This window comes from Enhydra lutris, unplaced genomic scaffold (assembly GCF_002288905.1).
Source record: "Enhydra lutris kenyoni isolate GAN:26980312 unplaced genomic scaffold, ASM228890v2 scaffoldscaffold61, whole genome shotgun sequence".
Lineage (NCBI taxonomy): Eukaryota > Metazoa > Chordata > Mammalia > Carnivora > Mustelidae > Enhydra > Enhydra lutris.
This window is the reverse complement of record NW_019154145.1, coordinates 5,199,363-5,225,941: the sequence shown is the minus strand read 5'-3', so window position 1 is coordinate 5,225,941 and position 26,579 is coordinate 5,199,363. Positions and strand designations below refer to the sequence as shown.

The following is a 26,579-nucleotide window of genomic DNA, read 5'->3' as shown; positions in this document are numbered from 1 at the left end:
GGGACATGAAAGGAACCCAGAAGCAAACACCCACTGGCTTACTGGAGTTCTGCCCGGGACTGTCCCGAGCGGCCATGCTCGTGTGGGTGAGCGTGCGTCTGCGGAAGGGGCTGTGGGGCCAGGGGATACGAACGTGGGGCGCTGTGTGTGTGCTGGAGGCACGTCCCTATTGCCGTGGAGCAGCATCGGCAGGGGGTGCCCACACATCTGCTCTAAAGGACGATGATGTTGGGCACCTGGGTGGCTCAGTTGGTCAAGTGACTGCCTTCGGCTCAGGTCGTGATCCTGGAGTCCCGGGATAGAGTCCCACATCAGGCTCCCTGCTCAGCAGGAAGGCTATTTCTCCCTCTGACCCTCTCCCCTCTCATGCTCTCTCACTCTCTCTCTCTCAAGTAAATAAATAAAATCTTAAAATAATACATTTTAAAAATAAATAAAAAAATAAAGGACGATGACAAGAGCCCGGCGGAGGACACTTGGTGTACAGACCACAGGGGTTGACTGAAGACTTTTCTCTGCCCTCTCCTGCCGCCTCCCCCCCCAAGAAAAGGATCAGAGGCACTTCATCAGCGAATTTCAACCAGGTATTTTATTGTTCTGGCAACTGCAAAATATACAAATTTCTGAAAAGCATCCCGTTTGAAAGCTGGCACAGCCTCATCCCAGGTCATTAATTCAGACAGTGTCCAGAACACAGAGGAGTCGTGAGTCACACGTAAAAGGCCCCCAAACCAACCAACGCACAACAAAACCCGATCTATACAGCTTTCTCTGTTCAAGCTCCCTTATACATATTAAATAAATAAATAGCACATCTGCTATCAAAATAATAAAAAAATAAATTTCAAGTATTACAAACGAAAACATCATTGGTGTGGTTGTTTCTCCTCTCCCCATGGAGGACGAGCTTCGCCCGTGGTCTCAGGACAGAATAAGGACAGGGGGTGAGCCCACCCCAAAACAACGATGCCAAGTTAACAAAATTGGTCCCAGGTATTTTTCAGGGGGGAGGGGGTGAGAGGCGATATAGTCAGAGCAGCCGGAGCCCCCCGTGACCACAGCTCAAACAGGCCCTCCATCCAGCGCCTCGAGTCAGAGAGCGACCTCCGTCGGGAAGCACTGCGCTCTCTCTGGGGTCTCTCTCCTCGTCTGTGTTGACGTCCTCTGGCCCCATCGGGCCTGCATGAACGAATGTTCAGGTTGCTCGCTTCCGTAGGTATGGACCTTGGCAGCTGGAGGCCGGGGAGGGCACCCGCACACAGCCCCGGGGATCGGTGGGAAGGGTCAAAACTCAGTCGGCTCTGGTGGCCAGTGTGACAAGGAGGCCAGAAAGAGAGACTCTAAAAAGCCGTGCGCCGCAGGCCCTTCTGTCTAAAAAACGACCAACCTACCAGCACACGCTTGTGCGCACACACTTGCCATCTACCTAGACTCAAGGTGGCAACAAAGGGACAATAACCCATCTTCAGTCACACAGGAACACAGATGTCGGACATCATCTCGGGCAAAGTGCCAACTGGGGAAGAATGGGGGAGGATCTGAATGTTCCGGTGTGAAATCCGTGAACTTGACTGTACGGTAGCAGAAGCACGTCCCAGTGCCCCACTGAACCCCAAGCAGAGAAACATGCATTGTCTGACCCCCGCTCTGGATGTCCGAGCCCCCCACCCCCACCCTGACCCGACCCCCAGTACCTCTCTCGTCAGCTCAAAGGGGTGAGACCGTCAAGCGTGAAAGCAGAGGGTGACCCAGGGAAGTGACCTTTGGCACCAGCTTTTGGAGATTCTTCGAAGGGTCATTTGGACAAATTCTACCACAGAGTCTCCAAATCGTTTCTTCTGGGGCCTCCGGACGCCTTGTCATCTCCAGTCCACGGAGACAGCAAGGAGAAACCAGGAGGCAGAAGCTACAGGTGTTCAAAACCACAGGTCCCACAGCCCTGCTCTGAACCACCCCCAGAAAGGCCACAGGAGCCATCATGGCAAACGAGGACCTGCCCTTCTTCGGAATCCCAAGCAGCCCAGCCCCGGGCCAGGTGTATAGCAAACGCTCCACGAAGACAGGCAGGATGGAGCTCAGGCCTGCCAGGAGCCCAGAGAGTCTCTTGGAGGAAGCAGCTACAGGTGGCAGGGTGGGAGGGGGTGTCCCGGCTGGGCCACCAGACCCACCCGGGAAGCACAGGGTGACCGTGAACATCCTGAAGGAAGGACGCCAGAGCCTTGCTCATCTCTGCTCTGCCTCCGGGTCAGTCGGGCATGGATCCGAACAACTTGCTTCCCAGCTGCTGGACTGGGGTCCCTTTGAGCTCCCCATCTCATGCACATGCCGTTCCCCATGTGCTTTCCGAGCTCTAGCACCCGAGGGCACGAACCCCAAACATGGAAGTTCCGGAAGAAAAGGTGCAACTTTCCTGTCCACCTCCAGGAAGGAGAGCAGAAATGGCAGAGCGGCCTGGGCAGGGGAGGCCCCGGAGCTCTTCCGGCACCATAGTTCCTTTTGCTGACGCAGCCAGACTGCCCTTGAGCATCTCCAGAAGCAGAATGCGGACCCAGGAAGGAAGGTGTGGCCCATGGCAGGGTGACAGCCCATCCGACACACGCGTCTGGCTCAGAGCCTTCTCCCTCCACCTCCGGCCCAGCCCGGGCGCGGGCCTGAATCCTTCCTTCGCGAGGCAGCAAGTGTCCATGCCGCGATGCACAGAAGAACCTTGTGAAAGTTCTCACCATCCCTATCCTCTTCAGCAACTGGGATCTAGGCCCCCCTTTTAATTTTAGGATTCTGGGGCCAAGCGTCTTCTCCCCACGCTGGGAACATACCGGGTTAGGATCACAGAAACTAAACAAACAGAACAGCATGAAGGCCGACGTCCCCTCCTCGGGGCCTTCTCCCAGTTCCTCTTCCGTGGCTCATCGTCCTTTCCGAGCCACACGGAGGGTCCGTGGGACCAGGGGTGGCGTGGGATGAGGGCAGCCACGGCGTAGATCCCACACACGCACACGGGAGAGGCCTCCTGGGGTCTCAGCTGCCCCGCCACGGTCGGGGGCATGGTTCTCTCCGACCAGCAGGCCCCTCTTCCATACCACCCACCCCACTCCAGAAGTCCTTGGGATCGCTGGCCTCGGGCAGATGGGAAAAGCACTAAGTAAGCTGCAGGAATGGAACTGGGATGGAACCGCCGGGTCGGCCTCAGTGTGTCCTCGCGTCGATGCCGCTCTGGGCGCCTTTCATGTTCTGTTTCCAGGAGAAGAGAGGGCGAGGAAGAGGGATCATTACTTCTTGTCCACGAGGCTTCTAAAGCCAAAGACTAAAGCCATGCAGCTGAGATGACCCCCTCCATCACACAAAGAGCACAACCCGGAAGAGCACTGTCGCCAGACAGGTGGAAGAAAGCCCAGGTCGGCTCCAGGACCAGTGGAAGTCACGCCCAGCGTCGCCCCGAGAAGGGCCACGGCAAGGGCCCCTGGGGCAGAGGCCTGACATCTGCCTCTAGGAAGCAGGGAAGAACAGGCAGCCCTCGTGGGTGGGAGCTCCGGGCAACACCCAGCGCCAGCGCCAGGAGCCCTCCAGCTCACTTAGAGCCATGAAACTGCCCCGCCTGCCCCCCCTGCACCCCCTGCCCCCAGGGAACTCCAGCTGCTCTGCAGCCAGGCAGGAGATGGGCCGGGAGCCCTCCAGAGAGGCAGGAGGGCTCTTCCCGCAAGGAGATCGTGCACTCCGGCCCTTGGATGCCAGGTTCTATCTAGGAGCATGGGCTCGGCAGCCAAAACATGGGGGCCGCTGGCCGGCGGGATGGCACGGGGAGGACGCACACAAGGAAGCCAGGCAGTGCCACCAAGCTCTCTTCCTGTTCTAACAAAAGCAATCCTTGCTGGAAGTCCCACCCCTACAAAGCCAACCAGGATCAAATCCCCTTAAAAAGCATTTTCAGTCAGTGGGGGCCAGATGGCAGCCATCACTGCATGGTGGCGGGCTCTTTCCCAACCTTCACCCACCCCGCCAAGAAAGGAAACACAGGTTTTTCAAAGTGTTCTCTCCCATCCTGTCTCCGCTGAGACCGTCTGCGGGGGGCGGGGTGAAGGGGAGAGCGGAACCCGGGCACACAGGGGTGCAGGGACCCTGGCAGCCCCCTTTGCCCCAGGCTCCCGTGCAGAACCAAGGGCCCACAGTGGGGATGCCTGGAGAAGAGACTAGGGCTCAGCCCAGGTCTCCTCCACCTCCTGTCGTGGGTTCACAAGGCGGTGTCTGTTGGGTGGGCATCTCCCCGGGAGGATCTCTAAGCCTTGCAGCCTGCCACTGATGGGATGGGAGCTCCAGGAGCTGCCCAGGCCCCCGCAGCAGCTGGCTTCCCCCCCCTGCCCTCGGACCTCTCACGCCCACGGCTCCGGGCGCCCACGAATGATGACAGATGCAACAATGACATTGGGGCGTGCAGGCACGGGGCACGTCACATCACTCACGCATGGTGCCCTGGCTCAGGCCATATGGAGGAAAATGAGGGAGAGAGAGAGAGAGGAAGGACCTTGAGACAATGGTGCTGCTTTGAAACAACACGAGTTCTCCGGCATGGGGTGCATGAGTCACAGACTTGACAATGGCCAGTCCTCACACAGACCGATGCCCCAACAGGCTGAGATGCCATGACCCAGGGAGAGGTGGAGGGGACAGAGAGGGACATGCACCGAGCCATTTACCTTGCCAAGGTTAGTAAGGAGAAAACTTTGAGAAAATGTGACAAACAGTTCGTCTTTCAAGCATAGTGGGGGGAAGGGAAGAACATGTTGGGAAAGAACAGAACAAAACATCTTTAGTAGCATCTCCTTTGTTGTGTGTGCACTCGCAATTTAAAAATCAAGGATGCGTGAGGTCCTACAGCCGGAGCACTCGCACCGCCCCAGGGGGAGGACGGCAGGTGCAGCATCTGACCAGGCTGGCGGGCCTGTTTCACCAGGAAACTACGGTGGCCAGTGTCCTCGGGCCACCACCCGGAAGCTCCCAGGGGTTCTCCCCACTCCCCCCGTCTCTCAGTACTCCTGCTGCTCATGAGAAGAAACCCCCTGGCCTGTGCAGAAGGAGCGGGGGTGGGGGGCATCCAAATGCAGAAGGAGCACAAACGCAGTGCCTAGGGCATCCCAGCAGAGCCCGGGGCACTGTCTCTACCGTGGTAACGGGTGGTGTCCGGCCGGGCACGGACTGTGCACCGCTGGCCACTCTGCTAAGCGCTGCGTCTATATTCTCATGACCAAAACACCACGTACCGTTCCCGCATCCATGTTACAGACGAGGAAGCAGAAGTGCTAGAACTGCCCAGAATTCCAAAGATGGAGGGTGGTAAAACCAAGACCCAAACCAGGCTCGGTTGGACTTGAGCACTGAGAAGTGGGTACCTGCGACCTCGGACGTGGGCTCACACTCCCAGGTGGGGCCAGACACTGGGACCCCAGAGTGGAATGCAGGTGGACGGGTGCAGAGGACATGCTTTTGCTGAACTGGAGGGATTCCAGCTGAAGGCACTATGAGCCACAGAGACGGGCAAGTTTCACCTTAGGAGGTGGGGGGATGCGTCCGAGGGGCACCCTGCAGCCCGAAGGTTTCTTCCCTGGTCACACCAGGCCACGGCTCAAAAGGAGCAAGACATGCACAGGATGCAGAAGTAGAAGGCTCCAGATCCGAAGGCCAGTTTCACCAGAACGCCTGCTCTAGAAGCCCTCGGTTACAGTGGTTGGCTACCAGGAGGTAGCAGACAGGGGACAGGTCGTCTTTAAGACAGAATTCCCCGCAGTAAGGAAACACCCTAGCTGCAGAGGGCAGCTGCATGGGAGAGCCTTCTCAACTAAAAAGGACATCCACGCAGCTCTGAGCAGTGCCCCAGGGGCCTCAAACGTCAGGTGCCCAGGCCAGGGGTAGGTGAACAGGACCTGACTGTCCCCAGAAGCCAGCAGAGAGAAGGCGGTCACAGCCTTCGGGAGAGGGAAACGGACCCATTCATGTCCTGGCTCTGCTACCGACCAGCTGGACGGCCTCAGGCAAGTGACTTACCCTCGTTCATCTGGTAAAAAGGGATAAAACTACCCTATGGACCTCTTGAAGTTATTTTAAGGCCCAAAGACATGGAACATAGGCAAGCAAGCCCCTTTTCCATGAGCCATAAAGGAACGCAAAACAGATTTCGCCGCCATTGGGGCGACCTAATCTAAGCACGATGTTAAACACCTATTTTCCAAGAACGAGCCACACTTCCAAGCTTGCAGGCCGAGCTCCTCAAGCCAGTTCTATTCCTGCACCCATGACTCAGGTGACCCAACCAGCAAAAGGGAGGATGGGCAGGTAGTGGGACCTGAAGGGCTGGGGAAGGGGACAGATCGTGGCGCCTGTTAATGGAACGCCAAGACAGAAGGCCTCAGCTCCTTCTGTGGTGGGGACCACCGCAGCAGTGGAGACTCTGAATTCTCTAGCAGCTGCTCTGCTCCAGTGGACACCTAGCCGGTTCCAGGAGAACTCCGGTGAAGGACAGGGGAAACCAATGGGTCTGATTCGAGTGGTGCACCCACTTCCGGTCATGACCCTTCAGGCTAAGCAGATGCTGGTACAGGACAACCAGATCCACAGCAGTGGTTCCCAAACCGACCTCCAGAGTGCCAGGGTCCTGGGGCGCCCAGGGGAGTGGGTCTCTGCTCGGACAGAAGGGAGAGCCTACGGGGTTGCAGGCCCACCACAGTCCCCCCCCCAGCAGAGTCTGTCCTTTGTTTTGCAGACAAGGCTCTGGGTTACTTTTCCTTTCAACACGAAAGGCCTCTCCTAGGGCAGGTACAAGACGTAAAAGTCGACGCATCAGGCTTGAGGCCTAGCCTGGTGCCAAAATCAGAAAAAAGCAGATTTATGTCAAGCCGGGACCACTGCAAGCACCAGCAGTAGCCAGGGGCCCGGGGGACATACAGGAAGCCGGCTGTGGCAAGTGGCGGCAGCAGGACGCCCTGGAGAGAGCTGGGCCGGGCTGCTTCTTGCCTCTTTTTCTAAAAATTCATGAATCCCCCTCCGCCGCCCCCAAGGCCATCTTTCTCTGTCAGAGAGGACAAACACGGCCATCGTCCTGCACACCTTATCAGGCAGGAGGCCACACTGGCAAGCAAAGTGAAAGAGGTGCGAGTAGCAAAATTATCCAGAGAAAAATACTTACAGACAGGCCTTCCCTAGCAAAGGCTGCAGAGAGCAAACGTGGAGAGAGAAAGAGAAATCAGTAGAGGGACAGCGTAGAGGCCCCAAGTATCTGAAACCGGGACATTCTCTGCTGGGATGAAGCCCTGTGGACTCTTTCGCCGGGCCCCACCCAATGGCTGCCAGACTCCAAGGACTTTGAACCTCGAAGGACTGTCCTGTCGAAGTCGGGGGGAGTCCTCTGTGACCCTGCAGCACAGCCCCAGGTGCCACCCAACGCCAGCCTGGGCCAGTCCCCCCAAGTACGTGTGGCAGCGGCCTCCTAACTTCCAACTGTGACCCCACAATTCACACCAAAACTGAATGTCACCCAGAAACCACTTCAGTTCTCAGTTTTCATAAAAAGACCAGGTAACATCTTACAAGCGGGGGCAGAGATGGACACCAGCGTGCGAGACGATCAGCACGGAGGACCCCGTCTGAACCGCCTTCTGTAGTAGGTGCTCTTTCCCCATTCCACAGCTGGGAAAACTGAGGCCTGAAGAGGCTCGGTGGCCTGCCTGAGGCGGCCTGGCACTCCCCACCCCACTGCACAACGCCAAGGGCAGACACCACGAGATTTAAATGAGCCTCAGCCTGCGACTTCTTTGTGAAGAGCCCAGACACGGTGGGAGGAGAGCGGCGATCTCGAGGTGGCCCTCAAATCCACGCCTGGGGACTGCTAGGTCTCACAGACTGGCAGAGTCCTGGCTGCCACAGAGAAAAGACTGCTCTTCTGAAAATAAATCCTAATGCCCAAGAGCCAACATCTGTCAGCTTTTCCTCTTCACAGCAAACCCAACAAGTGAAACTAGCTGGGTTTTTGCTTTCTGGTGTCTTTACGACCTGGTACTCTGTGACACCCGTGGTGTGAGAAGGTGTCCCTCCCCGGGCCACCCTGTGCGTGTGGCCGCCCGGGCTCTACCCCGGCTCTGGAGGAGAACGTGCTTCTCTACAACACGGCCTGGGAGGGGGCATGTAAGGAAGCTCCTCGACTATCGGCCTGGGACTGAAAAGGGGTCCTCGGGCCATGTGTGGCCCATGACCCAGAGCTGAAGGGACACTCCTGAACTAGGCCTTCGTCTTCCATTTTGTTTGAGGAAAAAAGTATTCAGGAATGTGTGTGGGACACAGACACTTGGCCATTTCTTCTACCCTGCCCAGCTCTGCCCCGTGAAGAACAGCTCCTCAGAAAGGAGGCACGTGTGCGCAGCCCTGGCCGGCGAGGAAGGACCCCAGGGTGCCACGAACCTTGTGGGCAGGGTGTGTCCACGTGCTGTCCCCCTCCCCCACCTGCACATGCAGGCCTGGTCTGAGGCCGCCACTGCCCACGGGGGCTCTCCTCCCGCCCCACACTGACTGTGAGAAAGGAAAGGGGCCAACGCACTTGTCCGGGCAGCTGGGAGGGCACCTCCGGGGGCAGGCAGTTGGGCAGCGCAGCGGAGGTCGAAGCCACATGCTCCTCAAAGCTGTTGATGCGAGGCTTTTTGGTGGGCTCAGGGCTGGCTAGTGGGGTGACACTATTGCGTCTCATGAGCGGGTTAGGTCCCTTCTTTGCGTCCTAAGCGAGACAAAGACAAAAGAGAGAAGGCGACAGTTACAGGGAGTGGGGAGGTAAATAAGCCAAAAACCAGAAAACCAAAAAACCAACCAAACAAACAAAAACCCCCAAAACTGAACAAAACACGTTTCTCTGCTTCTGGATTTTACGGATTCGAAACTGACCATGGTCACTAGCCCTGGGACCACAGGGTCGCAATTTGGTCCTGTGACTCCCAGATAGCAAGAACGAGGGAGGGTGCTCGTTCCGAGGGCTCATGCTAAGCCCCTTCCGGCCAAAACATTCCAAGATGCCCACTCGGACCAATGCGACATTCACAAGGTAGGTGAGGGCCGGACAGCTCTGCAGACACTCATTCAGGCGCGGCAGGTCATGAGACTGGAGCAAAGAACCTTGCTGCCAGCCTTCAAGAGAGCCGAGAAAGGGAAGCGGAGGCCTGAGTGCAAGGCTCGGGTCCCCACCGAGGGGACAAAGGAGGGGGTGGGGGGGAGGAGTCAGCTCCCCCACTGACCACGAGCTGAGGTACACACAGCAGACGGGGTGGTCTCCGGCTCCCCATTACCACGCCCTGGCTGAGAACAAGAAATGCAAGCTTCAACCCCCACCAGGAGACCAAAGTGGCAGAAAATCATAGGTGGGCAGAAACGGCAGAGCCAGAGCCAAATGCCAGCCTTCGGATCAAGTGACAATGCAACGGGAATGAGGACTTTTGTCCCAAGGCCCCGAGACTCTGCAGCCTGCAGAGGGGCCTGAGTGCAGGCCTGTGACCCTCCCGACACGGCCCCGTTCCACACAACGAGGGGCTCGGGAAGCACCAGAGCCCAGCTGCGGCCCAGCCCCCCCCGGCTGAGTCAGGCTGGGAGGCTGCTTCTCACCCCACCGCCCAGGTTCAGAAGTGGGGGCCGTCACAGGGCCGTGGCTGGCCGTCCATCCTCCTTCCCCTTCAGGCCACCAGCCAGGCAATGGCTGCTGGAAGGTGGGATTTTTCATGCCAAAATATTCTGGCCGAGCTCCTTGGGAACAGGGAGGTGGGTGTCCTGCACGGACAGGAACATCACACTCCGTGGAAGAGAAAGGGTCACCTGGCGAAGTGTCGTGGTTTGACAGTCGGTGAAAAGCAAATCCAATGTTCCTTCCCAACCACGCCCGGGCGGCGGTCTGCTCTGCCCATGGCGGGCCCCAACCTGGCTGCTTCCCTGAGAAATCAGATGCCACCAGGCCTGGGGTCTCCTGATGAAACCTTCTACCTACTGTCCCTCGAGTCCCTACTTCCCAAACCACAGCGCCTGTCCAACCCCACCCCCTTGCCACCACTTTCATCTTTTTGCTCATTCTGCAGCAAGATGACTGAGCGATTTGCTAATCCCGTTTGCACCAGTCACTCTAGGACACGGAAGGTGTCTCAGCCCCCCCAAAGGAAAAGACGCCGGCTGGGCTACAATTACACTCACAAGAGGGGACTGTGTCTTCCGCCTTAATACCCACTTCCTGGGTCACGTCGAAAGTGGGGGCAGAAAGCGTGGAAAGTAAGAAAAAGAAGCAGGCAAGAAGCCACGTATAAAGACAGAGCGGAAACACACACACGGCTGAAAAGGAAAGGCAGGGGAGGACGTCACAAAGACCGGCTGATTCCAAACAAACCGCTCCAGCGAGAACCCAGGGCTGAAGGGGACACAGGTGCATGGCTACAGGCCACGCCACGTGGGGGCCTCCCTAGGGATCACAACCGCTAGCCCTGTCACACCACAGAGACCCCCCAGGACGGAGGATGACCACGGGATGGTGGGGTGCACTCACCTCTGACCTCTCCCGGTGTGTGCTCACCGACTCCACGTTCAGGTAGATGGACTCCACACGGCAGCCTGCGGGGGGTGGGCACAGGGGTTGGCTTCCAGGGCAAGAGGCCAAGCCACTTCCAGCCCTGGAGCCACCAGGAGCCACCATCCCAGGGGAGCAGGGTGCGGCACGGGCCACGTCACTACACTCACCATAAGCGACAGGTGTCAGTTTGAGGACTGTGTGAAGGGGGCACTTCAGATAAGGCATCTCTTCTGAAAAGAAGAGAAAGGGCCCCACGATGAGAGATGAGCCTTGAGGACAGACACTCGCCGGTCCCCAGGGACAGCTTCTGCCACGGCATCAGCACCCGTGGGGTCCCCGCCAAGCACAAGCATCTCCACCCCACACAAGGCCCCCTCCTGCCAAAGAACGTGATCAAAACCAACCCCAAACCCACCCTCACACAATGTACTAGAGTTTTCAAAAAAAAGTCATTCCCCAGTTTAAGCGCATGGGGATTCGGGTGACGCTTGGGTAGACACAGGCTTAAATTTTAAGTCTCACGAGTTTTCTGGGCACTTTGTTCTTTAGAGGTGGACCCAACCCCCGGCCCAAAGCCCCCGGGGATGTGAGCAGCTGTCCTGGGAGGCTGTTTCACAAAGCCCTTGGGCCCATCAGACTGTGCATGGAACCGGGCTCTGAAGGCTCTCCCGAGGGCTGGCCAGGAAGCCCTGCGCTGCGTTGTCTCCCCTCACACTCAGCAGCACAGCAGACGACCGTGTGGTCTGGGTGGGGAAGGTCTGGGTCTGCAGCACCCCACACTCCAAGGCCAGTTTCCCTCTTCCCTTCTGGGGAGCCCAACAGGCTCCTAATCCCAGCCCCCACCCAGAGGAAGCCTGGAAGGACAGTGGCACCTGCACTCTTATCCAGGAAGTAGGCCAAGAGGCAACGCAGGACGGCCTGATGGCAGATGACCAGCACGTTCTCCTGGCGTTCCAGCTCCATGATCACCGGCTCCAGGCGCTGGACCAGGTCCTGGTAGGACTGCAAGACAGAGGGACAAGGACGTTGAATTGGAGCAGAGGCACATGCGGGAAGGGTAGGAGCTCGGCCACCTCAGTCACACCTCTTCTGTGGTCAGAAACCAGAGCACACGGAATCAACTGAGCCACCGGTCGCCAGCCAGTGGTACTTCCGTGGTGCCTCCCTTCTGGGCGCTGGGGGACCCACTGGCTTCTCAGGAAAGGGGATCGTTCCCCTGTTGTACATTCTGAGAGAAACGTAAACCATCCTCTCTCCTGGCTGCTTCCCGATCCTCCACAGGGGGAGGGAGGGAATGACATCCTGACACGTGCTTACAGCATGGGGAGACGCCAAAGACCACGTGTTGTACGACCCCATTTCTATGAACTGTACAGAACAGACATCTCCCCGGAGACAGAGTAGATCCGTGGTTGCCGGGGCCTGGGGGCAAGGAGTCACAGGCTGCGGGTTCTTATTAGAATGTTCTAGAACTAGTGATAATGGTTCCACAGTATTGGGAATATACTAAAAGCCACTGAATCATCTACTTTAAAATGGCAAAGTTTACGTTATGGGAACTTCTCAATAAAAAGAAATGGAAAAACAAACGATTGGCCTGTGGCTTTTAAAAAAGACCACCAAGGCTCTCACTCACGCCACTCCCTCCGTGCCCACTCTCTTTCTCTTACTAATCAGGTTCCAGGAACGGGGCCAGGGTCACAGAGGAGGTCAGCACCCTGAGCACGCGGGAACGGAGACATGACAAAGACTGAGACAGCCTGCAGACAGCAAGGACCCACTAGGTGTCACCCAGCGGCCTGAAGCAGAGCCTGAGGGCACCCCACATTCCAGAGGCTCCGTCCAGCGCTCACACGGCCAGATAGGGCCACACGTGGCATCAAGTCAATGAGTGCACGTGACCTGAGATGACACGTCCACCACCTTGTCTGTACCCAAGGGGGGGTCCCTTGTGCAGAGCGAATGATCGCCCAACTGTTGTCCTCTCCTGCTCCATGAGGGTCTCATCAGAGAAACACCTCTGGCCGTTGCTCCCGGGAGAACAAAGTGCGCTGCTCCCGGAGCTGTGTGCAAGGTTCTCCGGAGTATGACAATCGGCGGGGACAGCACCAGGAACACGCATGGAAGGGGCACGGCGGAGGCCGGATGCAGGAGCCCTTCCGCCCCACCTCCCAGAGCTCGCGGCTGCTGCGGTCACTGGGGGGGCGGCCGCCTGGGCCCCCGCACCCGCTCTGGGCCAGTGGGGAGCAGGCGCACGTACCTCCCCCGTGGGGTAGCGGTAGTAGTACTTGTCCTGTTCCCGCAGGGCGTACTCCTCGGGGTAGGTGTCCTTGATCTCCTCGTATGTCATCTCCTCACAGACGCCCTGGGGGGGGGGGGGGACCCGAGGGCACGGCGAGGGGCCCCCCCCCCCCCCAGCAGCACGTGGGCCTCTGCCCGGGGTCTGACTCCGGGGGCCCGGCGGGAGGAGCCCGCCCCGCCCCCCGCACCCCCCCCCCCGCCCCCCCCCCACCCCCCCCGCCCTCCCCCCACCCCACGGCCGAGGTCGGTCGAGCGCTCACAGCGTCGATCTCGTTGAGCGCCTTCCACTGCTCGTAGGGCAGGCGCAGCGCCTCGGCCGTCTGGATGGTGCTCTTCAGCTGGCTGGTCCACACCCTGAGGTCCTTCAGGTTCTGCTCCTCCACGAACTTGCTGAGGGCGTTCGCGAACTGAGAGGGCGCGGGACAGGGGGACCCGGGCTGGACTCAGGCTCCTGCCCCGCCCCCCAGGACGCGTCCCACTCCACAACAGGGACATCGCTCTGCTGCCATCAGAACAACGGGGACGAACGAGCCCGGGAGCCACCGAGGAGCAGCCCCCCGCCCACCCCCCGCAGGCGCACCCTCCCCGAGGACCTGGGAGGCCCAGGCCCCGCCCCCGCCCCCCCAGAGGCGCGCATGAGCATGCGACACCCACCGGGTCCCTCCGCAGCGCGTCCTGCCCCTGCTACCCTACCTTCCTGCCCCGGCTGGACAGGCCCGAGTCCCCTCCGATCTTCCCCTGGAGGTTGTGCTCGCTCTCGCCGTGCCGACACAGGTAGATGGCGCGGGGCTGCACGTGGATGTTCATCAGGTAGTACACGATGCGGCTCTGGATGTGGTCCTGGACCCTGTTCACCAGGAACCGCCGGCCCACGTCGATCACCTTGATCAAGGACAGGTCCCTGCAGGGGAAGGCACGGCGCTGACCCACGGTCCCCGGACCGCGCAGCCCCACCCCGCCGGACCCGGCCGGAAGCTCGTGGCGGAGACTCAGCCCCGGAGAACCCCCACGTCCGGCTGTGAGCTCGGTGAGGGCCCCCGCGGCGTCTGCTGTCTCGGACACAGAACCGGCCCGCACGCGTGGTCGCGAGGCCCCTGCCTCCCAGAAGAGGGGGCCAGCCAAGCGACAGAACAGACCAGAAAGGACACAGCAAAGGGACAGGAGCAAGACTGGGCTCAGCATACACCTTCCACACCCGAACACAGTGAGCGCCTGAAACACTGACTCCGGACATGCAATCGAGAATTTCTATATTATTTTCAAAAATATTTCATTTATTTATTAGAGAGAGAGAGAGAGAATGAGCAGGGGGCAGGGGGCAGAATGAGAGGGGGAAGCAGACTCCCTGCTGAGCAGGGAACCCACTGCGGGACTGGATCCTACGACCCCAGGATCATGACCTGAGCTGAGTTAAGCAAACGTTTAACCGACTGAGCCACCCAGGCACCCAAGGATTTTTTTTAAAAGAGGTTTTAAAAGAGCTGATGAAAGGACGCCTGAGTAGCTCAGTTGGTTGAGCAACTGCCTTCGGCTCAGGTCATGATCCTGGAGTACCAGGATCGAGTCCCACATCAGGCCCTCTGCTCAGCAGGAAGCCGGCTTCTCCCTCTGCCCCTCACCCCTCTCATGCTCTCTCTCTCAAATAAATAAAATCTTAAAAAAAAAAAAAAAAAAAGAGCTGATGAAAGTATCCAGGAGCAAGCACTTTGTGGGGACGGCAAGAAAACACTAAAGCAGGGGACTCAGAAACGGTCACGTCTTAGGAATTACCTATCACATTTGTCAGGGTCGAGGGGCTGATAGCTGGCTTCATAGCAACTGATTCGCTTCATGAAATCGTCCATAGCTTCCGCTGAGTTGCAATCTTTGTAATCCGGGCTGGAGATTTTAACCTCCTGTAACACCACAAAGAGGCAGCTGATGAATCATGCTGTGAAGGCTTTCTGCTTAGACGAAGCAGGATTTGAGGCTTGCAAACGGGGAAAGTACAGAGCAGCTCAGAATAATGATGACCATACCCGGCATTTAAGAGGAAAAAAAGAAATACACCAGGGGTTGAGTCAGAGCCCGATGATTACACTGGGAAGCACCCACGGGAGACAGAGGATCGCTCCCTGGAAGGATGGAGACAGGAAACCCACAAGGATTCTAATGAACACATCTGAATGGGCCACGCTTCCGGATCGACCCAGTAGCTAGGTCACCATCAGACTGCCCACCCTCAATTCGAGTTCCGGATAAGCATCTGAGACGTTCCCCACACCAACAGCAGGCTGCTACTTAGCAGCCTTCCTGCCACCACCCATGTGGGGCACCACAGGCTTGTAACTGGTCCCCAGTTAGGCTTCTCCACCTGGACCACACACCCCACCCTTTCAAAGGCTTGCTCTCCTGGGAAGGAAGTGAAGCAAAAATGACCCTCAGACCCACCATCTCCGATAAGTGACAGGGCTGAGCAACGGGACGGATTGGAGGGAAACTCAGAATTTGTTAACGCAGGTGTTCTTTTCCCCTACAACGTCTAGCACTGCCACGAGAGAGGCTGGCACTCTTCAAAAACCCAAGTTAAGTGGGGGACTAGTGCTTCACGGTGCAGAGTCTCAGTCTGGGAAAATGAAACATTCTGCCCATCGGGGGCTGGTGGGGAGGGGAGGCGGGGTGACCATGGCGAGGGAGGTGTGAGCATGCTGAATGCCCACACGCTGGCACACTTACACGGGTCAGACGGCCAGTTTGGTCTTCTGGATATTTTACCAGTGAAAAACGATCTAAGTTCCCAAATCCCTTTTCCCCTAGCACGGCCACCGCAAAGAGTGCCATGGAAGGGCCTAAGCCCTGCTCTGGGGCTGAGGCGGAGCCCCGGGTTTCTGAAATGGGGAAAATGACCAGGTGTCTCAGTGGAGCACGAGGTAAGCGGCGAGCTCACTGCGGAGCATGGGGGGACACTCGCTGTGGAAAATTTAGTTGTGTACCTGCCCGGGGCCTCGCTACCAAGCAGAATAGCAGAACCAAACCCAAGAAACACAGCAAAACCCTTTGTTCAGATCACAGCAACTTCTGTCCTACGTCCCCGTAATTTTGCGCCTTCTCCTTTGGACACACTGAACTAATCCCGACAGACTGTCCACAGTCTGAAGAGCCCTTCCTGAAACATAAACTCATTTCCTAGAAACGCTCATAAGTATTCCCACTGCCTTGGAGAAGAGTTCCAGTGCCAGAAGCCAGTGACTCTCCAGCCACTCTGCGTACAGCCAACCGGAGCGTCCCCCTGCACAAGCATCAGCACTGCTTCTCATTAGAAACACGCCGGATTCTCCTGTGTTTAAGCTGGAGAGAAAACGGTCTCCTTGGGAAGGCGACCTGTGGTAAAGTCCTCGTGGTAACTGTTTCCATTTAGGATGTATTGCTCTCAAGCAGCAGACTTTAAGAATTGATCAAATTAAGCCGCCAACTACCCTCAGCTGATCTGGGCAAACCTCCCCCTCGGCACCGGGAGAGAAAGGAATGTCACAGATACAGAAGCGGGAAGACTTTTACTGCCTCCATTCTTCCCACAGCTGGTGGTTCTGCCTTTGAAGTGGGCCGCGACCTACGGAGTTTTACTTGGTCGTTCTTACTAAGGACCTTGACAGCTGAAGAGTCCAGCTCACTGCCTCCTTCCCCAGCTGGAGGGGTAAGCTGCCCTTTGCCCCTGTCCCCCCCCAAGGCTGCCAAGCTACTGCCACTCACAGAAACTGTGCCCAGTCCCCTGCTTCATCTCTTACGTCCCACAAAGACTGCTTTCTGGCAACCGTCTGCAAGGAGCCCAGATAAAGCCAGTCCAGGTCCGAGAACACGCTTCTAAGTTAAATACCACTTCCTGCCTCCCTGGACCCCACCTCTCACACAAAACCAACAAGCTGTGAGAGCCCTCCGCTCTCAGCGTCTGGTTATTGCTCTGGGCCCTGGTCCCCACTTTTCTCTCACTGCTGCCCTAGACTGGGGTCCTACGCGCTCTTACCATGATGTTGGAGGCTACAACCATAGGGTCGTCGCACACAGACTCGATGAAGAACACCTGGAAGGAAGCAAAGCGGAAAGTTAGGAAACAACAAATGTGATTAACACAAAGGGCGGACTTTGGTGTCACTCTGATGTCACCACATCCGAGGAGGAAGGACCCCATTTATAAACACCCAAACACATAAAATGAACCACTTGCTCAATCCCGAGTCCGTCACCCTCCCCGTTTCCCAAAGTAACCCCTCAGAGCCCCACCAGTGAGACCCAACCTCCAGGCAGCAGAGCAAGGGCAGTGGGAGGTAAAGAACCTGGGGCCCCGGACACAGGAATCAGCCCGTCCCCGAGGTGCGTGTTCTCCCTGCTCCTACATACTCCAGAGCAAGACAAGGAGTCTGGCTCACCTTGAAATCATTTTCTTTGGCAAAATGAAGGATCATGTGTCTCCTCTCTCTGGTAGTGTTGGTGGCATCGAAAACCTGATGGGGAGAAACAAGGGCAGTGAAGAGAAGAGCCCAGGTGTCAGACGAATAGTATTTACCAAAGCACAAGTAGGTCGGGCCTGTCACCTCTAGGTGTGAGCCAAAACTGGTTCCAGGACAGACCATGCCCCGTGCTCCTGCCCCCACCCCGCCTGGCCTTCCGGTGCCTCTGGCACTCGGGGACAGATAGGAGGGTGGGAAGGGGACCTAAAGCAAACAAACACCAGCATCGCACAGGGGAGGGTGCCCACGGAAGGGACACCCGCTGCCATGGCGGGAGCGACCCCAGGCCCAGCCTGCCTAGGAGGGTAGGGTCCGCACAGAGGGGTGAGCAGAGCACACCAACCAGCCGTGCCCGAGTCTGCACCCAGTTCACTACCTTCCTGGGTCCCTGTGCCGCTCCAGCCACCCGCTTCCCCAAACTCTCAGGATGGTGGCCCCTGTCCCTGTTGGAGGGGTCCCTGCAGTGGCTCTGGGCACTGCTCTGACCTGTGTCTACACCTCCCTCCCTCCAGGGCACCATCCGGCTACGGGCGCAGGAGACAGAGCTGGCAATTCCCCAGACTCACCGCAATCTGGCCCCCCTCCTTGGTCAGGTAACTTTTGACGTCCCTCAAGGCAGCGAGCGCGCACTGCCTGCAGCACAGAGAGAGAGAGAGAGCGCCTGCCTCAGACCAGCCCGGCCCGCGGGGAGGCCCAAGCGGCCCCCCATCATCGTAAGCAACAGAGCGACCGGCCACTCCGTCGCTGAGCTGCCAGCCCTGGCCCCACAGCCCTGCTCTCGGGGCCACATGGCGGCTGACCTCTGTCTGCCGCCCTCTGAACCGGACCCCCGGGAGCAGAGGAAGCCAGAGGCTCACAGAGGCCGAGGCCCATGCTAACTGGCTCGTGGAGGTGGGCCCGGACCTCCTCCCCCGCCCGCGTCCCCTCTCTCTTGCTGAGCCTGCTGTCGGGGAGCAGCGCAGACCCACGTCCTGGCCCCTGCGGCCACTGGGCCTTACTTGCGCACTTTCATGGCTTCCTCGTTGTCGGGACGGAAGAAGCTGTAGGAGCTGTACTGCTTCACGGCCTCCCGGCGGTACTCGCCAACGTTGAACACTGCAGAGGCAGACACAAGGACCCTCCGCTGAGCCCCAGGGACGAGGGAGCCACACACACAATCAGGAGCTCTCTCGAAAACAGGAAACCACACCGACACACCAACGCCAACCTGAGCATGATGGCACTAGAACAGGGACACCGGAAAGCAGACCCCGACTGGCAGGGCCGAGTCGGGAAGGCAGCCCAGACCCAGTGCTGCTCAGGGTGGCCCGCTTTCCCACTGCCCTGGGGCGGTCCAGCTTCGTGAAGCCGTGCAAAGGGGTGACAGGGCAAGGATTTCTGCACCCGGTCCCCAGCAGAGCATGGGGTCTCACGCTGCCTGCAGGGTCCAGGTCGACCATTCTCCTGCTGACCCAGCAGCCCACGCCCAGCAGAAGCACAGAGCACTGGCGGGCACTCACTGATGACACATGGCACCGGGCACCATGGGGGACAGCAGATGCCAGAATGAGTTCAGCTGACCCCATGACCCTTGCCGTGTTGTTGGAAAGACCAGTCATAAAAAGGTAACCAACAGCATAGAGCTCAAGGCACAGAGCCCATGACAGTCAATGGGAGACTGTCACAACGAAGTGCTATTGGAACTTGAGAGGCACAGATCCCCACAGACTCTGTGGCCAGAGACGGCTTCCTGAAGGAGGGGAGAGCTGAGCTGGGCGGCTGGCAGGGCAGCGGGGGACGACAGAGCAGCAGGGGGGAAACATCCCAACACAAAGTCAGGGAACGGAGACAGCGGGGTGAGCGACACAGCCAGAAAGGGACTCTCACAACACCGGGGACAGGCCCGCCCCACAGCGGCCCTGCAAGGTCCCAGCAGCCACTTTTTCCCGGTGTCAGGGGTCGGTGAGCAAGACGGCAGAAATCAACGTGACCATGGCCCGGCCCATGGCCTCACCTTTCGTGGGCACGCCGATCCAGTTGAGGTAGCGAGTCAGCTTCTTCGAGATGTAGGTCTTCCCACGGGCTGGGAGGCCCACCATGACGATCACGGTGGGGGAGTTGGTCAGCTTCGGCCCACAGGCTGTGGGGGAGCAGAGAAGGGGGTTAGCCACGGAGCAGTGCACGCAGATGATCAAAATCCCGTGCCCCACAGCGAACTGGCAAATTCTGCAGAAATTGTGATTTCATTCCCACCTCAAAACCCCGGGTGTTTGACAGTCTAGTGGGGCTGAGACCGTCCCCTGTTGACCAGAGGACCCTCCCCCCCTACCCAGTTACATGTCTCCATCTTGCTTTCAGGTCATGGGTGGCAAGGGCTGTCCCAAGCCCAGATACCAGCCCAATCCCTGAGGGCCCTAAACCCAGCCAGGAACCCCGTTATGAACCCCACAGGAGAAAGCACTTTGTGGGGGAGCATAAGGAAGGGCCCCCCCCCCCACCAACACGAATGAGGGTGAGGTTAACAGTAGTGGAGGTGTTTCAATACGAGATAAAACACCAGGGAGAGAGGTTTCCCCTGGGTTTTAAGAAAGGAACCCAGAGAACCCTGTTCTGGACATTTAAGGTATAGTATTTCCTTGGCTGGTGCCTTCCCTTGAGACTCTAAGGGGACTCCAGCATCCTGATGACAAGAGTGCCAGCGGCCGCCCGCTGGGAGCAAGAGACCGGCCACCTGCCCTCCCCCACCCAGCCCAGCAACCCTGCCTGGGCCTGCCAGCTGCCACAGTCAGGCTAGCTCTCCCGGTCAGCTACGTGCCATTGCTTCCCGAACACCGGCCACACGGATGCAGGCAAAGCTACTGAGAGCAAACCAAAGATCTAGGCAGAAGTCAGGTTCAGACAGGGGCCTTGTCTCTTTCTAAGCAGGCAAGTGCCAGATGGCGAAGGAAGGAGAGCCACCAGGCCACCGAGAGGCACAGGCTTGAAGGAGGGCACAAACTGGACGCCCCAGTACGGTCCCATGCTCAGCCTGTGACCAAACTGAGATCACAAGTGCCAACACCCACCATGTCATTCTAGGAGCTGCTCCCTGGACCCGTGGGCTGTGGGCAAGGAGGAAGGAAACAAAGCACGGAGGGGGCTGCTGCTTTCATGTGTTAGACCATCGGCGACCTTCTCCATGCAGAGTGAGGAGGAAGAAAGGCCATCAGAAGCCAGGAGACATTCAGGAGCCACAAAAACCCTTGACTGGGATTCCCCAGTTCCCAGGGGCTGGAGACAAGTTTGTAGAAAACAGGCCAGGATGAGCACACAAATGGAGCAAAGGAGCGCCAGTGGGCTTTCTTGAGTCCAAGGAGCAAGAAGAGAAAGGTGATGGCCTTCCTGAAAACCAGGAGGGACACAAGACAGACCCTGCTGTTTGCGCTGTGGCTGTTGCAGGCGACTCACGAGTAAAGTCTGCTCACTTAGGCCCGAAAACAACATTCAATCTACTAATCCTTCTCCCAAGCCCACTCTGGCTCTCCTCTCTCCTATCCGATTTCTCCACCATGCCACTGCTCCCAAGAGTATCCGAATAGGCGGGGACCAGCGGACACACACTCTCTCCCTCCCTTCCTCTCTCCACCACCCCAGCTGTGCACGTGCATGGGATACTTGTGATGGACTCATGCCAAGTAAGTAGAGACAGAGGCTGACCGATTTATCAAATGGGGGATTAGTTCTACTATCAAGTCATCATAGGCACAAATCCCTGGCAGTCGATCCTTCGGGAGGAAAAAAACCACATGGACATGGCAGAGGAAAGATCTTAAGCCACGGATTCAAGTTGAATCTCAAACCCAAATAAGTCATCACTCTTTTATTCGGCAAAGCAGAGGCCATTCCCCCTATTCCTTCAGCTTCTCGTACAAGATTCAGCAAAACTGTGAGAGGGGCCGCAGCCATCCCTCTCTCCTGGCACTCCTGGGTCTCAGAGCAAGGAAACCTTTTGACTAAACCTGTGAGTCTTACTCTCCTTCACCCCTACCCGCTCTTTTTTTAAACCCACAGGTGATCTCAAATGCCTTCATGCTATCATCACCTGCCCCTGCCTCAGTTCCCCCCCAGGCCCTCGGTTTCTTCTTCTCTGCAGACCTTTATTAACCCATGGAAGAAGAGTGCCTCCTCCTACCTCTCCTACCACACTCGCTGACGCTCTGCTCTCTCCTCCTCTCCCCCAACAGCATTAACACCGTTTTCCCAAAAGTTCCTATGTGTTTCATTTCATCTTATACACCTGTGTAACATTGTAACTTCTTTTCAACCACCCCCCCCAAAATTTTTATACTCGCATGTATTCAGATGTCCACAGAAGCATGTTTAAGGGGATACACATACGTTCGCTACGTTGAAGGGTGAAAGATGGCTGGGTTCACAGACTATAAACCCCTTGACTGTGGTTTATGCAGGGAGAGGGATGGAGCTTAGGCTAAAAGCCTCATCCAGGGTTAAGGCTGACACTTGAGCAAGAGCTCGCAGAAAGTCCCCAAGTTCTGGGAGCTCACCCTCAACTCCTGTCACTGCATTCACTCATTCACCCAACGGACACACGTGCCCGGTGCCCTGCGAGCGCCAAGCATCATGTGGCCACAGTCCCTGCGTGGGCGAGCACCTGGTCCGGGGTGGGGAAGAGACAGAGTACGAGCACATAAATGCAGAGTCATTTCGGAGAGAGGAGCACTGGCGCTGGGGCTGGGTGTGGCCGGGGGGTGAGTCTGGACTGGGCAGCCGGAGTCCACGTCCCTGAGGAGCACCTGCGCTGAGGGCTGACTGTCCATGGCCAGTCACACCGCTGTCCCGGCCCGTCATGCACGCTGACCAGTAGACACAGCAAAGCAAATGACAACCAGGAGGCCAGCCGCTGAGGGCAGTGAGCGAGCGCCAGCCTATGGGGTCACCTGCGGGGTCAGTCCTAAAAATGGTCAGCTAGGTGGGCCGGGAGAAACCCCATGACCCTGCACAGAGGCTGCATCCGAGGGCTCCGGTTCTGGCCCTGCTCCCCAGATTAAGCGACTCACCTCTGGGAGAGCGGGTAATGCACGGCCACCAGCAGGCACCCAACAGCTGTCCTCACCCACCACACCGACACCCACAACCCATGCTCAGAAAAGAAACCGTTGGAAGATACTTCGCTGTTGCTCCCCTACCTCCTTCCACCCAAAGGCACTCCACCAAAGTGCCAACCACCAGAGACGCCAAGTCACTGGTGCTCTTTTCTGCAGGCAGGTCATCGGGCTTCGGTTCAAAGTTCCAGGAAAACGAATGGAAGGGGTGTTTCAAACGGAGGGCAAGCTGTGGGTGCGGACGGGGTCAATTCCCAAGCGGTCCCGCTGGGAGTCCCCCCACCCTGTGTCTACAGGAAGGTTTGCAGGAGCAAAGCGAACACTGTTCGCGAACACCTGCTGTGAGCCCGCCACCTCAGAAGGGCTCGCTGGGAGGGTTTCATGCACTTGGCCCTGGGGTATGAGAAGGCAGGCCCAGAAAGCTCTTCTGTCCCACTGCTGGATACCAAAGCATCCATTACTTTGTACGCACGCTGTAACTCATGCCTAACTAACCCTCGGCCACCGAACAGCCCTCCTAATCTGACGCAGCCTCTGACAACAATGGGGAGGCACTGGGCATTTTGGTGAATCATCGGACAACCTTGGGAGGCAAGCTGTAGAGTGGCTGAGAGGACAGCGCATGGAGTCAAAAAAACAGTGTTCGAGGCAGGGCCTCAGGGGCCCTGCCTCGAACCTTGGCCAAGCTCCTAGGGCTCTCCGTGTCTTAGTCTCCTTGCCCATGAAATGGAGGGATGCCTCATAAAGGTTCTTGGGAGGAGGACAAGGTGAACTACAAGGTCCTAAACGCACTACTTGCCCTTGCCCACCTGTCGTTTACTTCCTTGTCAGTTGCTTCCTGGTCAGTAAGTCCTGGCACGGCTTGCGATGGAAGGAAACTGCAGGCTGGGTCAGAGGATTTATCACCACACATGGGTGTAGCAACAAGACACCCAACTGATGTGCTTTACACACTGAAACATTGTCCAACGAGCCCATCTGGAACTTTCTGTTGTCGTCTGACTGTTCTCTGTACACGAACAGTGATGGTCACCATGCCATCTTTCTACTGAGGAGTTGCCTCAGAACCTCAGTTAGGACACCCTTAGAAAGATGGTAACAGGTTTAGAGGAAAACCCACCCAAGTTTCCAAATACCACTAAAGAAGGGGAGGAAGGTGATGGGGGAGGAAAAGGAACCAGGAAAGATTCTCCAAAAGGAAATACCCTCTTTTCCCCATTCTGCTGAGAGACAAATGTGATTTTTATCAACCCAGAAAGACACCACGATGATACGTTATGAAATAAGGTCATATAATAAATACCCAGGCTGCAGAGATTTTATAAGGAAGAATGTGTCTGAGACTACACCCCAGAACCACACACAGGGATTCCAGGAGTGGGCGGGGACAAGAGACTTAATCCACCAGCTTTAGCCCCCACACCCCTCTCCCCACCCCAGGCACACACCAGGCTCTAATGGTTCTCACAGGGATTTTAGGCAAATCTCTCATCTGCGTGTGAGACGTGCAGACTGATAGCATCTAATGGATGTGTCTCCGGACTCCGGAGGAAGCAAGCATAGCTGCACACTTGTCTCCCCAATTCTCACAATGGAGAGAACGCCAGCCAATCTCGGAACTTCACACCTCACCACAAACCTCGGGGGACAACTGAATGTGTTCACATGTGTACACGCTTACCTACAAACACGTGTGTACATACAGAGACCCCCACCTCTATTTGTATGGCCAATTACAGTTTACAAAGGGCTCCAGAAATACTGGTTTTATCCAAACGTCCAAAAGGGTGGGGTTGTTTCGGTGTCTCGCCATGGCCACATCTCCCTCCCGATTTAGGGCACTGTATTCCCCACTATCGGTCCGGGAATCCTATGGTCAGCCCCAGTGTAGAAAGCTAGTTAAGAGTTTATCTGAAAGGGCTGGGTGCCAGAAACAGACCTGCAAAGCCCCCGCCCTTGGCTACCTCGCAAAAAAAAAAAAAAGCAGTTCTTAGGGCTTCTGTGGCCCAGGTCTGGCTGAGGGGATAAGCTGGTGGAGAAGCAGCCCCCCCCCCCCCCCCCGCGTCGGGAGCCCCATGCCAGGTCCCCATCACCAGGATGACCTAGAAGCACCCCAGAGCCAGCTCTCCCCACCTCCTGTCTGGGGCGGGGAGGGGGTGTTGGTGATTCAGACCTGGGCAAAGCCTGAGGTGGCAAGATGTCCCCATGGCCTCAGTGACCATCCCCAGGGAAACGTGGCAGCAGGAGAGGCCACCAGGCGGCCTGGCACTCAGGAGCCATCACTGCCTAGAAGCACTTTGAGGATCTGCCCACAGGATCCCATGTTTCCCTTTGAGGAAACCTGACCCTGTCTGAAGCGGAACACCCAGCACCGGACTGACCCTATGCACCCTCCACAGCAGGTGTTGCCTTCAAATCCCTGGGACCGCCCTTCTAATAGGTGCCTGTCTCCGCAGCTTAGGGACAGAGCCCACGGTAAAAGGCAAACCTTTCCAAAGCATGAGCCACGATGACAGGGCAGGAAGAGGAACTGCCGGCAGATTCCAAGCACAGCACGGTGGACTGTGTGCGCGTGTGCGCGTGTGTGCGCGTGTGTGCGCTCACGCACTCGCGCAAAATGCAGCCGAATGTGCGGTCTCTGATCCAGAGACCCTCCCCAAACCCAGGAGCACAGGCTTGGTTCCCGGCAGTTCTCTTCTCGCCCCCAGAGCAGGAACTGGACGGGGAAGCCGGGAGAGGGAGGGAGGGAAAGGAGAAAGAAAATACACTGAAGAAAAAGGAGAGAGCGAGGAGATAGGGAGGGAGAGAGGAAGCAGACAGAAACAGAGAAGTGGGGAATAAAGATACGCAGAAGAGAGAAACAGGAGATGGAAATATAGAGAAGGAACAGAACGATGCAAAGCGGGAGAGAGAGGCGATGAGGAGGGAGGGAGAAAGGCGGAGTGCAGGGGAGGTAGCCAAGGCAGAGAAAGGGTGGGGAAAGACCTGCCGAGTCCTTCGGCAGAAGTAGGCCGGGCTGGGGGACCGCCCGGGGGGCGTCCCTGGCCAAGCGTCCCCGCAGCAAAGGCTTCCCGCCCGGTTCTGCGCGCCGGCCCCCCGCGCTCCGGAGCCGAGGCCGGGACGCGCTCGGACTTTCCGAGCCCCCCCCCCACCCCCCGGGCGCTCCCGGCGCGAGCCGAGCGGAACACGGCTGGGCGGCGGGCCCGGCCACAGCGCCCCCGACGCCGGCCAGGGGAGGCGCAGCGTCCGCGCCCCACCCGCGCCGTCCCCGCCCCGCGGCCTCAGCGACGGGACCCGCCCGCCCGCGGGGAGGAGCGGGAAGCGCCCCGGCCCGGCCCGCGGGGACGGCGGAGGAGGGCGGCGCCGGGCCCGGCACCAGCGCGCCGGAGGAGCGCAGTCGCCACTACAGCGCCCCGCCAGCGCCCGCCACACAATGGCAGGGCTCTCCACGCGGCGCGCCGCTCCCCTGCAGCCCGGCCCCCGCGCGAATCTGCACTCACATCTGGGCAGCGAGGGGCGGTGGTCGACGGGGATCCAGATCTTCTGCACTCGGCTCTGAGTCAGCTCCAAGGGCATCTTCACAGCCTAGACTCGGCGGCCCTCCGCCCCCCGCGAACAGTTCAGACTTGGGGAGGAGAGCAGCCTGTCGACCCCCGAAACAAAGGGGAAGGGGGGGTGCGTGCGCGGGAGCGCGGCTCGGGAGCTCTCCCGTGCGCTTTTTGGAAACGTGCTTTGTGCTAAATCACGAACGCCCTCCCGGGGCGTGGGGCTCCACGGGCGCGGCGACAGGGCAGGGGGTTAGGGCTGTGCTCGCAGCTGCCACCCGGCCGGGCGCGTCTACTCGGGAAGCCACCGGGATACTCGGAGCGCCGTGACAGCCGCGGTCCCCGGGTGCCGGCTCGAGCCGAGGTCCTACCCTCTCGCTCGCCGCCTCTCCAGCTCTGCTAGGCTGCAGCGCACCGTGCCCGGGCTTTTAAGAGTCACGACCGGCAGCTACGCGCACGTCAGCCTCGGGGCGGGGACGCATTCTTCGGGATCCAGCCCTCTTTCACGTGGGGGTGGGCCGGCCCGGAGCCAGCCTGCTGCCGCCCCCTGCAGCTCAGTCGCAGCAGCGCGCTTTGCGGCTGCCATCGCGGTGAG

At 58.2% G+C, this 26,579-nt stretch overlaps 1 protein-coding gene across 7 annotated transcripts; it reads right to left on the bottom strand.

The window, feature by feature from the left end:
* Positions 1–570: 570 nt before the first annotated feature.
* LOC111158642 (6-phosphofructo-2-kinase/fructose-2,6-biphosphatase 3) lies at positions 571–26,379 on the bottom strand. Of its 7 annotated transcripts, XM_022520811.1 has the most exons (18): positions 25,940–26,379; positions 19,352–19,477; positions 18,357–18,453; positions 17,925–17,991; positions 17,278–17,352; positions 16,875–16,931; positions 14,645–14,769; positions 13,568–13,775; positions 13,135–13,281; positions 12,834–12,938; positions 11,446–11,575; positions 10,741–10,803; positions 10,480–10,614; positions 10,234–10,236; positions 8,877–8,890; positions 8,579–8,752; positions 7,175–7,197; positions 3,239–4,744 (listed from the first exon to the last, which is right to left on the bottom strand). In XM_022520811.1, exons 1-18 carry the CDS (start codon positions 26,013–26,015, stop codon positions 4,702–4,704), a joined length of 1,668 nt encoding a protein of 555 aa, XP_022376519.1. In that variant the 5' UTR covers positions 26,016–26,379; the 3' UTR covers positions 3,239–4,701. The 7 variants fall into 7 exon arrangements, with proteins under 7 accessions (XP_022376520.1, XP_022376525.1, XP_022376524.1 ...); XM_022520812.1 differs by lacking the exons at positions 3,239–4,744; positions 7,175–7,197 and adding an exon at positions 571–3,231 and having other exon boundaries at positions 25,940–26,378; XM_022520813.1 differs by having other exon boundaries at positions 3,239–7,197; positions 25,940–26,378.
* Positions 26,380–26,579: the final 200 nt, after the last annotated feature.